At 42.6% G+C, this 16643-nt stretch overlaps 1 protein-coding gene across 3 annotated transcripts in view; it reads left to right on the top strand.

The window, feature by feature from the left end:
* Positions 1–15276, top strand: part of porb (P450 (cytochrome) oxidoreductase b) — a 29921-nt gene extending 14645 nt beyond the window's left edge. For all 3 annotated transcript variants that reach the window (XM_061828504.1, XM_061828505.1, XM_061828506.1), the window contains 14 exons: positions 1250–1298; positions 2476–2604; positions 3624–3776; positions 5533–5657; positions 6801–6890; positions 7087–7185; positions 8268–8384; positions 8474–8592; positions 8869–9050; positions 10352–10501; positions 10590–10857; positions 11075–11220; positions 11349–11434; positions 12580–15276. In XM_061828504.1, the coding sequence (XP_061684488.1) occupies positions 1250–1298; positions 2476–2604; positions 3624–3776; positions 5533–5657; positions 6801–6890; positions 7087–7185; positions 8268–8384; positions 8474–8592; positions 8869–9050; positions 10352–10501; positions 10590–10857; positions 11075–11220; positions 11349–11434; positions 12580–12724 (1858 nt within the window). In that variant the 3' untranslated portion in view covers positions 12725–15276. The remainder of the gene's footprint in view (positions 1–1249; positions 1299–2475; positions 2605–3623; positions 3777–5532; positions 5658–6800; positions 6891–7086; positions 7186–8267; positions 8385–8473; positions 8593–8868; positions 9051–10351; positions 10502–10589; positions 10858–11074; positions 11221–11348; positions 11435–12579) is intronic.
* The last annotated feature ends 1367 nt before the right edge of the window (positions 15277–16643 follow it).

The following is a 16643-nucleotide window of genomic DNA, read 5'->3' as shown; positions in this document are numbered from 1 at the left end:
GGTCACAGCAACTAGCATGAGAGGGACATGTAGTGGTCTTCATCTTTCAGTGTAAAGTACTTCAAACGCCCAACATCAGTGATGGGGCTCCTTCGTAGTCCCCAGCGGGGTGGGGGGCGCCCTCTCCAACACTCCCTCGAAGGCCTCCAAATAGGGTGGGGACTCTAAACACGTTTGTAAGATGCCAAGGCGCAAACAAAAGTCAGGACCTGTCCCACCCACTTGTTGGCGGGGGGAGGCTAGCCTCTGGTCCACCAGGGTGACCCCCAACGTATAGGCACCGAGCCAGGGGCGCAATAAGAAATCCCACTCCTGGTCACCGTGGGCAACTTCAGAGTAGCACAGTTTTTTTCTTCTTCTTCTTCTTATCGTTTCGGGTTGTCCCGTCAGGGGTCGTCACAGCGTGTCACCTTAGATGAACGCATATTTGTTTGGCACAGTTTTACGCCTTCCTGATGCAACCCCTCAGCATTTAGCCGGGGAGAGAAGTTTACAGGACCCGGTATTTCCAGGCGGTCTCCCATCCAAGTACTAACCAGGGCCAAACCCACTTAGCGTTCTCAGGGTAGCACGACCGAAAGCAGTATCACAGTTTTAAGGTTATCAATTGTCCAGGATTCGGAAAAACAAGCCAGAATCCGCACGATTTTTAAATGTTTTTTTTTTTTTTTTTTTTTCAGTTGTTCAATGGATTGTTTGATATTAATCGTTACAGTAGCGCCATAAACTGGTTGTGATTTCTTTGAGTCTACGTATTGTATGCTTGTAATGGCTACACGGTCACTGAAGTTGCAGTTTCACGGAGGTCTTTGTTTCCAGGATAAAGTAACGTCTCATCATTTGCAGACCAGACCACGTCTTTTCCCTCAGGCGCTTGATGTTGAATTAAGCGACCCTGGTCTTTCTTTTCTGCAATAATACATGTTGCTTGTCATGTCTGTTTCTTTGATTTGTACACCCTTTTTCACCTTTTAATAGACTATGCGGTAAGGACTGCATTGATAAAGGGATCTCTAAGGACTAATTTTTCACAGTCTCAATCACGTCATCTGCCAAAATGTTACCCGTGGCAAAAATTGTCAAGTTTTTTTGTGGTAGGATTTTGTTAAGGGTGATAATATTTTTGTGAAAAGAACGTTGCTTGTAGTATTTGGTTCATGACCTCATCGTGGGACTGTATTGAATACTTTTTAGGTGGTTTTATAGCTTTGATTTTCCATACCATAACAAGTTAACATGTCTTCCTCAGAGCGCCGACGACAAGAGAAACGAGTTTCATCGAGAAAATGAAGAAAACAGTAAGTCTCGTTTCCGACTGTCACCGTGTACACCATCCGGCCATCCATTTTCTTAGCTGCTTATCCTCAGAAGAGTCGCGGGGGAGTGCTTGAGCCTATGCCTAGCTGTCAACGGGCTGGAGGCGGGGTACACCCTGAACTGGTTGCCAGCCAATCGCAGGGCACATAGAGACAAACTGCCACAATCACACCGACGGGGCAATTTAGTGTCCAATTAATGTTCCATGTTTTGGGGATGTGGGAAGAAACCAAAATGCCCGGAGAAAACCCAAGCAGGGACGGGGGGAAAAGATGCAAACCCCACACAGCGGGGCCGGGACCGAACCAGCGACTGTGCAAATCAGGGGTGTCCAACTCATTTTTCTCGCGGGCCACGTTGTTGGTCCAGCTTGCCTCAGGGGGCCGTTATGACTGTGGAACAAAAATATTTAACCATTTCATCAAATTTACATCAGAAATTTATGAAATAGTTTTGGAATCAGAAATCAAGGGTAATGTGTTTGTCAATTATTCACATTTGGTAACGTAAAAATGCTTGTAATATCTCAAATTTATCATTTATGATATTGGTACAGATTTTTATAAGAATCATGGAAATTGACACTCTAGTTTTGGCTTCGGGGGCCACATAAAATCATGTGGCGGGACGAACCCGGCCCCCGGGCCTTGAGTTGGACACCTGTGGTATAAATGAAAGCCAATCTTTGTCAAGGGTGATTGTTTTCCAGTCCGTGTGCGTCGACATGTGGTCGCATGTATGGGAAATCTGGTTTCAGTGTTTGGATCTTTGCTTCCTTAGCGCATCCCACATGTAGTCACACTTAGGAAAGAAAAAAAAAAAAAAAACCCAAACCATAAATTTTGATCATAAGTCCCAAAACACATGTAAACTTCACCAGTGTATGGGATTTATGATGGGCACATGGTTCGTATTTTGGATTTCGATGAGAGAATATGGTTAATGAATAAAAATAGTTTTGGTTTGAATCATGTGGTTTTACGGCAAACAATTCAGATACAGTGACGATAGTGGAAAATCTGTTGGCCCACTTCTTTTTCAGCATAGCTCCGTTGGTGTGTCTGTGTTGTGAATTCTCGTAGCAACGTTGGATTTCTTTTCAGTTCATCATTATTTTATTATTATTTTTTTTTAATCCTTTGCCTCCCCAACCCCCAGGGAAAGAACATCATTGTGTTCTACGGCTCCCAGACCGGCACAGCAGAAGAGTTTGCCAACAGACTGTCCAAAGATGCGCAACGCTATGGCATGAAGGGAATGGCTGCTGACCCGGAAGAATACGACATGGTAACTTAAAAACAGTCTACAATATTCCGTAATTTCCGGCCTACAGAGCGCACCTGATTATAAGCCTCACCCAGTACATTTGTAAAGGAAATACCATTTGGTACATACATAAGCCGCACATATGTGAAAGCTGCAAGTGCCCATGTTGAAATCCAGATTGAAACATGAGATATTTACAAAGAAAGATGGTAAACGGAGTTTTCAAACTTTTAATACCTTAGCTTAGTTTAACATAGCAGCAACACAGTAGCACGAACATGGCTGATTTAAAAAAAAAAAAAAACAAAAAAAAAAACATTGGAACAAAAAAACAGTTGCGACAGCTACACAGAGCAACACATTAGCACAGCACTAAAAAAAAACATACCTAAATCACTGAGACGTGACAGTAACACAGCAGCAACACGCTAGCACAGCGCCAACGCTAGCGCAGCGCAAACAGGGCCGGTTAACAAAAAAAAAAAAAAAAAAACATACTGGTAAAAATCACTGAGACACGGTAGTAACAGATCATTAAAACGCTAGCATAACACTAGTGCGGTTAACAGGACTGGTTAAAAAAAAAAAAAAACATACCGGTAAAAATCATTGAGACACGGCAGTAACACAGCCGCTAACCCACTCTAGCACAGCGCTAACAGGGCGAGGAAAAAAAAAAAAAAAGAAACACATTGGTAAAATTAACTTCCTCGGCACACACATTCCACCAGTCTCACTCTTAACTTTTCCAGTCGAGTACCCCCTTGCGGCCGTTAGGGGGAAAAAAATGCACAAATTAGCAGCATCACCGCATAAGCCGCAGGGTTGAAAGTGTGTGGAAAAAAGTGACGGTACATGCAGTTTCTTCTTTCCATTTTTCGTTTTCATACTGCATACGTTTCATCAGATTCTGCAAGGGAGATCTCCCATTTGTAGCAAATGTCACACAAATGATCAATTCAGCCAAGTGTTTTATTTTATTATTATATTTAGAAATGCGATACTGTTTGCTACTCTCTCATCTCTGTCACGTTCTTCAGGGTGAGCTGTCTCGTTTGTCCGAGATCAAAAACTCGCTGGCCATATTCTGCATGGCCACCTACGGCGAAGGCGACCCGACGGATAACGCCCAAGATTTCTATGATTGGCTGCAGGAAAATGACGACGAAGACCTCTCCGGACTCAACTTCACGGTAAAGTACTTTAAAGTCGAGCAGTTCTGATCCAGCAAGTCGGTTTGTTTTTAATGGTTGATATCATTTGAAGTTTGCGGTCATGTCCCACGGTAAACATTTGCAGTCACTGCGTTTTATTCAGTCGTTTCCCCAACTACGAAGCTGCTGAATGTTCCCACCATTGTTTTTCTGTCTGTCGGGTTGTGTTAGTTTGCGAAGAATTCAAACCATTTCCTCCTGACAATTATTTTTATCCCGTCGAGAGGGATGCATTGAATTTATTGCCTTTCCACCAATTTTAGAATCGTTTGACATTTGTCCTTTTCGTAGGAGTACATGCGATTTCGTTGGCCATACTTGCGGTTTTCTTCTTCGTTTTTGTGTAGTTATTCCTTTTTTTTGGGGGGGGGGGGGGGCTTTGATATTGCACATTTAATTTAAATTAAGCATTCCAGCCGGTTCAATATTTATAAATGGATCTGACTCGGAGACCAGAAACTTTGATGATCTTGAGGATGATAAATGTTTTATCCATAGCAAACACCCCCTAACTCGAGTTTGAAAATTATGCACTTTTAAAAATACAGTTGCACTTAAATTAATCAACATCCATTTGCAACTTGATGAACTTTGAATGTTTCATCAATTAACAAACCGAACAAGAACCGTAAAATAGGTCAACACAACTAATGTTTTTTTTTTTCTTTTTTGAGTGTCCATCGATTGAAAGTTTGCAGAGGATATACATACATATTATTGTATAGCTTGTGAGTAAAAATATATTAGAAAAATACAAATGGTTAATTAGAACATATTATAGCAGCGTGATCACTAACTAGCGGTGTCCAATCTCGGGTATGTGCATGAGCTGATGGAGCCCACTCGGATCAGAGCCGAAACATCGAAAATGTCCAGTTGCGGTCGATTTGACGCCCAATAAACGAAATTACCTCAATGAATGAGAATATTCACAGGTATATAAATACCAGCATTCATACATTTGTACTCATTTTTCTCGGGGGCCACATTGTTGTTTTGGTTTCCCCCATAGGGCCGTTATGACTGTGGAACGAAAATATGTAATCATCTCATCACATTTACATCATCAATTTATGAGCTAGTTTTGGAATCAGAAATCAAGGGTAATGTGCTGCTCAACTATTCACGTTTGATAACAATAATGCTTGTAATATCTCAAGTTTAGCATGTATGATCCAGTATTTCCGGCCTACAAGGTACGACTTTTTTCACACACTTTCAACCCTGTGGTTTATGCGATGATGTGGCGCTAGCGTTAATCCACCTGGTTATAAGCCTCGGTACACAGAGTTTAATGCTACTAGCCCCGCTAACGTTAAACTCTCTTTCTAGGCCGGGACCTACGGTATATGACAATTTGAAATTTTGGTACAGATTTTTGCAAGAATCATGCAAATTGACACTCTAGATTTGGCTTCGCGGGCCACACAAACTCACGTGTTGGGCCAGATCTGGCCCCCGGACTTTGAGTTTGACACCTGTGTATATAAAGATTCTTTTTGTTAATGTACTTGAACAGACACAAATTTCTACATTGAGTAATACACTTATTTTCAGAGCAAGACAGTACTGTATTTAAAAAAAAAAAAAAAAGAGAGAGACCTACTTACTGTAATGAGCAGCGAGAGAAATTTGAATAGCACATTGTGCACTTCAGATGAACTGTCAACAGTTTTTTTTTTAGTCCACTGACACCACACATTCCCCATTCCTCATCTGAATTCTTTGCCTGCAGGTATTTTCTTTGGGCAACAAGACGTATGAGCATTACAACGCCATGGGGAAATACGTCGACAAAAGGTTGGAGGAACTTGGGGCCAAGCGCATCTTTGACCTCGGGTTAGGTGATGACGATGGCAAGTAAGTGAGGGGGGAAAAAAACTATATATACAGTTTCTGGTGCCAAGAATAAACAATGTAATAATGTCATCAGATTAGATCTGCTTATTTTAAAGTGACCGTGAAGGTCAACTGACACATAAAGCATAATTTTTTTTCACACGTCAGGATGTTGTCGTATATGGATTTTTTGCATCCTCTCGAGTAATTTGTGTTGGAGAAGAACCAGGAAGTGCGGTAGCGGAGTCCAATGTTTATATTGGTTTATACCTATTGTACCGGGGGAAAATTACTTTTTTTTTTTTTTTCGTGTTAGCCAAAATGCCGGCTCGTCGTATTGCTGGTTTCGCTCGAACGCTCGGGAGGATAAATTCACTCTTCACACTTTTCCAAAAGACCCGTTTCGTCGTGAAAAATGGGAAAATGGAAAGGACGAAAGCTTTGCGGGTTCTAAATGATCGGTAGGTATGCATAGAGCTATTAAAAAAAAAAAATAGTTGGGGGGTCACCGTGTGGTCACCGACGCCGCGGCTGGCATTAGCCCCAATGCGAATTTGAATCGGGTGGGGAAGTGGTTTGGCCACGTGCGGGAGGAGAAAGGAGCCCCGCACCCCTGGTGTGTGGGCACCCCTGAAGTAGTTATTTCGCCCTGCATGGGTCCTCCTGAGTACGCTACTTACTGTCATACATAGTTAAAAGTGATCCGCATATCATCTAAATGTGGCTCAAAACGATAGGTAACATTCCCCTGGTCACGTCACTCGATAGTGAGCTCTTCTCTTCTTCGAAAAGAGCTTCGGTGTCAGAAGGGGCGTCGGATAAATCCGAAATTCTCTGTTCTCCCATAGCAGGTGCCACTACGCGTTTTCTATGGCGACTGTCCCAGTGTGACATCTGCAAATGACGTTCCAGGCAATATGGCCGCCACTGGGATGTCGAGTGAGACTTCCGCAACTTTCCGCATGAATGACACGCTCTCCGCTCATATTTATTTTTTCGTATGGACATAGAAGTGAATAATATATATCGCTTTCGTAACAATATATATTTTAAAATGTATATATGGCTGTCAGTTGACCTTTTTAGAATCTGCGACTGAGTCACTTGTGAAAGGATTAAAGGTTGTGTTCGACAGCTCACCTGAGATGTCTGTTCTTGTCTCAGTTTGGAAGAGGACTTTGTGTCATGGCGAGAGCAGTTTTGGCCTGCGGTTTGTGAGCACTTTGGCGTGGAAGCCTTGGGAGATGACTCAAGGTGAATGTGTGGTCTTTGCAGTATTTTCTTGTTCCTATTTTTGTGACTAAACTCTCCCATGTGACGTAGACCTTAATTTATGGCATAACGACAGACAACGAGCTATTTTTCTTTTCTGTGTGCCTGTGTAAAATAAGAAATGCAATTTAATAAGGTACCTATGAAGGCCAACTTAATGTACTGTTTGGTCACACAGCATCCGTCAGTATGAGCTGAAGGAGCACACGGACATCAGCATGAGTAAAGTGTTCACAGGAGAGATTGGACGCCTGAAGAGCTTTGAGGTCCAGAAGCCGTAAGTACAGTCGCAGAGGAATCTCTCTGCGGCAAAGTTTACCGTAGGTCATTAAAAGCTTGCTGCCTCCCAGTGGACATACGTAAAGAAGACCCCTTTAGCTAGATTTCAACACTACTTTTATTTTGCTATTCTAAAATGTGTTATATAAAAAGTACCGTAATTCCCGGCCTACAGAGCGCACCTGGTTATAAGCCTCACCCAGTTCATTTGTAAAGGAAATAGCATTTGGTACGTACGTACGCCGCAGCCGTGTGAAAGCCGCAAGTGGCCACATTGAAACGCGAGATATTTGCGAAGAAAGACGGTACACAGAAAGTTTAACGCAGGGCTCAGCAACCTTTTTGAGGCTGAGGGCTACTCCGTGAGCACCGATCGCATGAAGGCCTGCGTGACCTGTTTGCGGCAAATTTCAGACGCAGTTCATTACGCGTACATAAAATCTTTTTGTTTTAATTGTAGTGAATTACATTACAGGTATTTTAACATTTTAATTCACGTAAGCAAGTCACATTCAGAATTTAAAGCACAAATAATGGTAATTTGTGGCCTATGGTATTTTTAGAACATACCTCGTGGGCTACCATTCGCCCGAGGGCACGGCGTTGGTGACCCCGTGTTTGACACTAGCGCCGCCGTGCTAACGCCAGCGTCACGCTAACGCTGGCGCCGCGCTAACAGGGCCGGTTAAAGAATAAACATACTTGTGAAAATCACTAAGACACAACAGTAACACGCTAGCGCAGCGCTAACAGGGCCGGACCGGTAAAAGTCACTTCCTCGGCACATATATTCCACCCGTCTCACTCTTAACTTTTCCGTTTGAGCGCCCCCTTGCGGCCGTTAGAGAAAAAAAAAAAACTGCACAAATTAAATCGCATCGCCGCATAACCCGCAGGGCTGAAAGCGTGCGAAAAAAGTCGCGGTTTATAGGCTGGAAATTACAATAATTACTGCTTCACTACACAGACATATGAACTTGTAATTTCGCACTTTCCACAAAATATTTTTAATATTCCTTATGATTACAGTATTATTGAATGCCTGTTTAACGCTATTGTACGTTGTACTTTTATTTACAGGCCATATGATTCTAAAAATCCATTTTTGGCCCCAGTCACGGTCAACCGTAAACTCAACAAAGGTGGCGAGAGGCATCTGATGCATCTCGAATTAGACATTTCGGGCTCCAAGATCAGGTGAGAGTTTTGGACTTGCTGGTTTTTGCCGCTTAATGGAGCTGTTGTCATCTTTCTAAAATATTACCCGTGATATTCTGTGATTGCAGATACGAGTCCGGGGACCACGTGGCCGTTTTCCCGACAAACGACGCGGCACTGGTGAATAAGCTGGGGCAAGTCCTTGGTGTGGACCTTGATGTGGTTATCTCTCTGAACAACCTCGATGGTATGCCATTGAAAGCACAAAGTCCTCGCTCTAATCCGTCTTGAAATGTCCCGTTGATATCCGCGCTTGCGCAATCGCTCGCTGATGATTACTGCAATTTTTTTTTTTTTTTTTTTAATGTATTCCGTGATAGTAATGAAAAGTGATTGATGACGGCTGCAAACAACCTAATGGATAGTAGCCCCATTTCCATAGTTTTATATTACAATGATAAGATACAACCGTGTTGTGACTAATCTGTACATGTCCAATCGTCTTTATTTCATTTTGTTTTAGAGGAGTCCAATAAGAAGCACCCCTTCCCCTGCCCGACAACATACCGGACAGCTCTGACTCACTACCTCGACATCACGCAGTCCCCTCGCACCAACGTCCTCTACGAGCTGGCCCAGTATGCGTCAGACCCCAAAGAACAGGAGAATATGCGCAAGATGGCCTCCTCCTCCCCTCAGGGCAAGGTCAGTAAGCTTGCTGGAGTTTCGAGTGGCTAACTTAAAGAGCGACTGACCTCAGTATTGGTAGCAAAACTACAAATAATATTTCCGTAATTTCCGGCCTACGAGCCGCGACTTGTTTCTCACGCTTTCAACCCTGCGTTTTATGCGGTGATGCGGCGCTAGAGTTAGCGCTGCGCTAGAGTCAGCACTGCGCTAGCGTTAGCGCACCTGGTTATATAAACAAATTACTTGTGTACTTATTCTTGAAGTATAACCTGTAAGTGGAGTAGCCTATTTGATCTACATTTCACTGTCTATGAACCCCCAATCATGGCTCCAAACAAAAAGAACTTCCACGGGGGGCGAGTCACCCCCACCGAAGAGATTTGATATAGTAGTTGATAGTTTTGCGTTGCATTTTTCTTGTCAACTTTCATAATGCTGTGTTCCATTAGCATTTCTGCATTTTTGTCTTGTTTCAAAGATTTCGTTAAGTTAATATTTTTGTATGTCACTTGTTGGAAAAATGCCCCCCCCCCTTCCCACATGAGTATTGTTGTTTAAAGTAATTCTGCACTTTTGTTAATTTGGAAAAAAAAAAAAAAAAAAAACGTTTACAAGGCCGGGGCCGAGTCGTACAGATACGGCATTGCGCTCCCGGCTAAGCCTACTCTGCTACTAATGCATACATTTTAAGCAAAAAATAAATATATTTCTTAATTTATTGTATTAAACTAGAAAACTAACTTTATTTTAAACTATACATGTATTTCTACTATGCAGTTTATTATCAGCGAAAGCTTAGAAGCTTTGAGTCAATTTTCATGATTCTTGCAAAATCTGTACCAAAACTTCAAAATGTCACGATCATAAATGATGACGTTGAGATATTACAAGCATTTTTTTTTTTGTTTTATTGTGTTGAAAAACACATTGCCCGTGATTTCTGATTCCAAAACTAGTTAATAAGTTGATGTAAATATGATATGATTGTTTCACAGTCATTTTTATGTCTGAGGTTTGGCAAAATTATTTTGTGTGGGCTCATATTTTAAGTTTTCTGAATATTATGATTGCCCTCTATTTACACTGTTAGAAGTAACCAGAGGTGACCATTTAACCGTGTTTTATAAACAATTTATGTGCCCAAATGGGGGCGCACCCCACTTTGAACACCCCCCCCCCCCTTTAAGGCAGACATTTTCAGTGTTTTTAAAAATTGGTCATTCTCATCTCTGAGTAAAAACAGCACATTTTATTTTGGAATGTTAACTTTGTTTTTCGAGTTTTAAATGGAAATGTTTTGTGTTTTTTGGCTTCAGGCGCTCTACCAGAGCTGGGTGTTGGAACCCTGTCGGAACATTCTCGCCATTCTGGAGGACATGCCGTCTTTAAGGCCCCCCATCGACCACCTGTGTGAGCTGCTTCCTCGTCTCCAGGCTCGCTATTACTCCATAGCCTCCTCCTCGAAAGTATGTCTCGCTTTGGCTGAGAAGTCAAATGCGGCGGCAGTTTAGATGGATGATACGCAAGTCGTATGTTCTCCCCCCCCCCCCACAGGTTCACCCGAACAGCATCCACATCTGCGCCGTGGTGGTGGAGTACAAGACCAAGACGAACCGTATCAGCAAGGGAGTCGCCACCAACTGGCTGAAGAACAAACTAGTCACCGACAACGGTCACAAATCGACTGTCCCCATGTACATCCGCAAGTCTCAGTTCCGCCTCCCCTTCAAGGCCAGCGTCCCGGTCATCATGATCGGTCCTGGGACGGGAATCGCTCCCTTCATGGGATTCATCCAGGAGAGGGGCTGGCTCAAGCAGCAAGGTCAGATTGTCGTGTGGCCTTGTTTGTCTTCATGTTTCTCAAAATGACGTCTCCGCGAGGTTAAAATGACAAAAGGGAGACATCTGCGGACTTGGGACGATTTGTCCCGATATTGCCGTCTGCCTGTCTCAACCAGCTAAAACCGTTTTTGGCGCCGTTATAGAAGTGTGACCAAATAGCGAGAGATAAGAGTTTTGTCTCTGCTGTCGGTGTTCAGGCAAGGAAGTCGGAGAGACGGTGTTGTTCTACGGCTGCCGCCATAAAAAAGAAGATTATCTCTACCGGGAGGAGCTGGAGGAGGCCGAGAAGAATAACGTCCTAACGCGGCTTAATGTTGCCTTCTCCCGAGACCAGGAGCAAAAGGTGCAATCTGCCAGAGTCGCTCACGACTCGCTAGTATAAAGTTCTGCTCACGGCCCATAAAATACCACCTGACTCTCGTAAAGTTGCAGTCTGAGCATTTTAATTATTTGCCGTTTTCTACATGCAAGGTTTATGTGCAACACCTCTTGAAGAAAAACAAGGAGGACATCTGGAAGCTCATTCACTCGGAAAATGCTCATATCTACATTTGTGGGTACGTCTCATTCCTTGTTTACGGGCTGAATAGTGAACAGATTTGGTTGGTTTTGTTCCCTTATTGATCGTTATAAACTTATAGCAAAAGAAAAAAGTATGTTTTTGTCAAAGTACACTGCAGTGGAAATAGAGTAAGTACTCCATTCTCCCAAAAATTGGTTTTCGAACAAAAATTTTTAGATTTTTTTTTTTTTTTTTTGCTTCTGTTTTCGAACAAAAATCGGTACTCGAACGCCCCAGACAAAACCCGGAAATAACATAACGTGCACGGCCAGACCAGCTGAGCCACGACGCGCTTTATTCCGTCTAACGCAGCCTCTGTACTCAGACATGTCTTAGTCGCTCCATTTACTGCCAGTTTTTTTCTTCCTACTGAGGACTACGAACCCCCAATCGTGGCTCCAAAGAAGTGACACTCGATAAGTTCTTTAAGAAAAGAAAAGAAAAGAAAAGAAAAGAACTTCGGGGGGGGGGGGGGTCACCCCACCGAAGACATTTGATACAGGAGTTGATAGTTTTGTGTTGCATTTTTCTCGTGAACTTGCATTTTTGTTTTGTTTCAAAGATTTCGTTGACTCCACTTACGAGTTAGTTTTTGTATGTTACTTTTTATAAAAGTACCCCCCCCATTATTAAGTTATTCGGCACTTTTGTTAATAAAAAAAAAATTATAAGGCTGGTAGCCGAATAGTTACAGATACGACAATGCACTCCCAGCCTAGCCTACTCTACTACTAAAGCATACATTTTAAGCAAAAAAATAAATATATTTCTTAATTTATTTTATGATATCAAGTATTAAAAGAGTACATGTATTTCTACTATGCAGTTTATTATCAGCAAGAGCTTAAAAAAATGCTTTATAGAAGCCTAATTTTTTTAGGCTTGGAACGCATTATTTCGTTTTCCATTAATCGTAATGGGAAATACCGATTTGGTTTTCGAACAACTCACTTCTCGGACTGCCTTCTGGGAACGGATTGTGGTCGAGAACCGAGGTTGGACTGTAGTTTCTTTAGAGTACGTTATACACTGTTGGTCGTGAAAATCGTCACGATCGCTAGCGGTTTACACAGCTACTTCCCTTTTTTGACGAACCCGTGAATGCAAAACAAGCGTCACCATTTATGTTTCCCTCTTTAGGGACGCAAGGAACATGGCGAAGGATGTGCAGGTGGCCTTTTACGAGATAGCAGAGGAGCTTGAAGGGATGACCCGCACCCAGGCCACAGACTACATCAAGAAACTGATGACCAAGGGACGCTACTCACAAGACGTCTGGAGTTAAAAACCCTCAAATTCAACCTTCGGCTCACTACTCGAGTGATTGTTTTTTTTTTTTTTTTTTTTTTAATTTGTGGCAAGTGTTATTATTATTTTTTTCTTTAAATCTCATTTCATTTGGACTGAATATGAAAATATTTAATGCCCTTTCATTTTCATCCTGGTTCATGAAGCTAAAGGTGGCAGCCCTACCTCGGCAGGTTATTTAGTAAACCCCATTGCACAGCTTTATTGTAATAATCATCCGCGTCATATCGCATAACTGGATCACCAGCACTTGTTCTCCGGCCTCGTAAAGCACTGCGCGCGTCCCCTTTGCCGTTAACCGTGGCGTTCCGTAAAAGCGGGCGTACTAAAATGCACCACTCTCCATGAGTTTTTGTTTTTTCATCTTCAAATAGGAAGGAAAATATGCAAATCATAGTAGCGTCATCTCAATGACGATGCATTTCCAAAGTCACACACACGTCACAGTTTTTATTGCAAATGCTCTGGAAAAGAGTGCTGACATAAGCACTATCCAGAAGTTTCCTTCAGAATAGAATACAACCATCCGTTTTCGTGCACCGCTTATCCATACTATCATCGGCGGAACACTGGAGGCAATGAACCTTTCTGATGGTGATCTTAAGCTCCGCCCCCTTAGCCACGTCCCAGAAGCTTTCAAAATGGCGACTGAACATGTTTGAAGTCGATTCTCTATCGCGTATTCCAGATAATATTGGGGTATGTTTTTTTTTTTTTTGCCAAATGCGTCAGACTTGGCCGAGAGAGTTCTACAGAGAGGTCTCAAGTATTTCACGTGAGGATATGGACACGGAATTAAGATTTTGGACGGGGCAGGACTCGATGTCAGAGTTACAGCGAAATGTTGGCGATCGATGCAAAAAACAAAAAAACAAAAAAAGTTTGACGCATTGAAATCCGACAGGATAAAATAGCGGAATCGTACAGCGCATGTAAAGCAGGGTGAGTACTTTTTACTTGGAAAGATCACGAGTAAGATCATTGGAGTCTTTAAAAATGAGTGGGTGAATTAATAAGCGAAACCAGTGCTCTGTCTAAAAAGTCTGATGTGATACAAATGGGAAAATAGACATTTCTCTTGCATGATAACGCGCATTTATGTATCGCTAACCTGACTCTTCGGCATAAAACATGGCACACTTCGTTCGGCAGGTCAGTGATTCGCTAACAAAAGTGAAAGTTTTTCTCCTGCACTGATAATAATACAATCAAACTCAAGAGAAGATACTTCTCCCTCACTTACCTTGGAACATACAGCCTTGTGTTTGTCGATATTGTTCACGTTTAGTTGTACGTGCGCGCTTCCGCGAGCCTTAATCCATCGTAGACACCTCGTCAACTGCGTTTTCGGCTTTGGAAAACGAATCAAGCGGGCCCCTCGTAGCTTTCATCAGAATTGCACATTCCACAAGCGCGTCTGAGGACCATTTTCTTCGTAACATGAACTTTTCCGTGCGCACGCTACTGGCACCCGGCATTGCTTGTGGGACAATACGGCTATCTGATTGGCTATTACTGTACGAGTGATTGACAGGTCGGCAAGGTCCGTTCCAGCTATCTTTGGGCAAGAGGCGGGACGCGCCCTGAGCTGGTCACCAGCAAATTTGAAGGGCGCGTAGACAAAACGACCGTTGGCACCCTCATTCGCATCTACGGGTAATTTAGAGTCTTTAATTTGGGATGTGGGCCGAAACCGGAGCAACCCGGAGAGAGTCCACGCGGTCACTGGGAATAAACACGGAGACTCCACACAGCGGTAAACTGGATTTGAACTCGGGTCACCTCGACTGAGAGGCAGACGTGCTAAGCACGTCGCCCGTTTTTCCGCCGCGACCAAATGTACGAAAATACAAAGATTTTGAGGGAAATATTTGAATTTACACGCATCAGTAGTACAATGTTATGTTCAGTTTTGTGTTCTGACAAGGGACTTTTACTGCTTAGATTAATCAGTAATTAATTTGAAATGCAGGTATGTGATGCAAAGGGGATTTTTTTTTTTTTACTGTATTTTTTTTTTAATATACAAGCACGCAGTAAAAAAAAAAAAAATGAAAATATGCAGGTACAATGTTCATACATGTTAAAAATCTGACCTGTAACCATTTTTTTAAAATGCATTTGATGAATATTATAAAGCGGTTTTTCCAGTGTGGGTAACACTGAAACACAGCTGGCTGTACATTTTGACGGAAGTGATGTATGTGTATATATATATATTGTCCAGTCGCTTATGGCTCATAATGTGGAGGAGGAAACTTTCTCTCTTCCTCTACCTGTTGTGTGTTTTCCCCACAACGTATTTGAAAAATAAACGACATTCTGCCTTTGTCCGCCATCTTTAGAGTGCAGCCTGTGCCTTTTAAACACTGCCTTACATATTTGTTATTTCCCACCCCCCCCTCTTTTCATTCTGAACGTTTAATAATCTTTCACCTGAAACTCTCGACCGCTTACTCTCCGTGCTGAAATTGTTCGAACACAAGCCCTGCCTTTTTATATATATATAAATTAATAAAAATGGAATAATTGGTCTGCTTGGTTTCTTCATTGAAGAAAATTTGCATTAAAAGTTGGTCGTCATATCATCTTTTTGTTATATGATAATCGTAATCATGTTTGGTCTCTTTACAATTCAGAGTGAGCTAACAAGTCGTTGAACTATAACTTTGGGTGCAGGTGTCAAACTCGAGGCCCGGGGGCCAGCTCCGGCCCACCGCGTGATTTTATGTGGCCCGCAAAGGCAAATCATGTTGATCAACTTCCATGATTTTTGTGACAAAATTTCAAATTGTCACACAATGAATGATAACGTTGAGATATTACAAGCATTTTTGTGTAACCAAACGACAATAGTTGGAAAAACCCATTACTCTCGATTTTTGATTCGAGTTCATAAATTTCACATGTAAAATTGATGAGGCAGTTAAAGATTTTTATGGTTTCACAGTCATAACGACCCTCCGGGGGGAACCGTAAGTAAAATGTGGCCCGTGACTCAAAAAAAATGAGTTTGACACCCCTCGCTTAGCGTATCATAAAGTAATTTGATAATTCATCATAGTTATCAAGAATATACTCACAGACTGGGGCTGACACACCAATAAAATATTGAACCAATGACTCCTCCCTACCTAAGCTTTGGAAGCATTAAAAGCTCCGATTTGATTGTGATGGATCATATCAATCGCAGGTGTCAAACTCAAGGCCCGGGGGGGCAGATTCGGCCCACCACATGATTTTGTGTGGCCCGCGGAGCCAAATCTCGAGTGTCAATTTTCATGATTTTTGCAAAATCTGTCCCAAAACTTCAAAATGTCACGATCATAAATGATGACGTTGAGATATTACAAGCATTTTTTTTTTTTGGGGGGGTACCAGTTGAAAAACACATTGCCCGTGATTTCTGATTCCAAAACTAGTTCACCAATGCAGTCCGGTTTGGTAGTGTTGCGTAAATTTATTATGATCAGAAATGGCGGCACGGCGGAGCAGCTGTAAATCGTTGGCCTCACAGTTCTGAGGACCCGGGTTCAATCCCTGGCTGTGCGAAGTTTGCATGTTTTTTTCCGGGGAATCCGGTTTCCTCCCACATCCCAAAAAACATGCAAAATTAACTGGACAAAATTGCCCCGAGGTGCGATTGCGAGTGCGGCTGTTTGTCTCGATGTGCCCTGCGATTGGCTGGCGACCAGTTGAGGGTGTGCCCCGCCTCCTGCAGCTGGGATAGGCTACAGCACTCCCCGCGACCCTTGTGAGAATAAGCGGCCGAGAAAATAAACGGACGGATGTTTTAAGAAATGATTTGACGATCCGCGGGGATGTAGCACTCACTTTCTGACAGTAGGTGGCGGTAGTAAAATGAGCATTTGGACGTGCGACGCTTGTCTGTGGCT

This window comes from Syngnathoides biaculeatus, chromosome 8 (assembly GCF_019802595.1).
Source record: "Syngnathoides biaculeatus isolate LvHL_M chromosome 8, ASM1980259v1, whole genome shotgun sequence".
NCBI lineage: Eukaryota > Metazoa > Chordata > Actinopteri > Syngnathiformes > Syngnathidae > Syngnathoides > Syngnathoides biaculeatus.
Note: the sequence above shows the minus strand (reverse complement) of the source record. Positions and strands in the feature narration are given on the sequence as shown.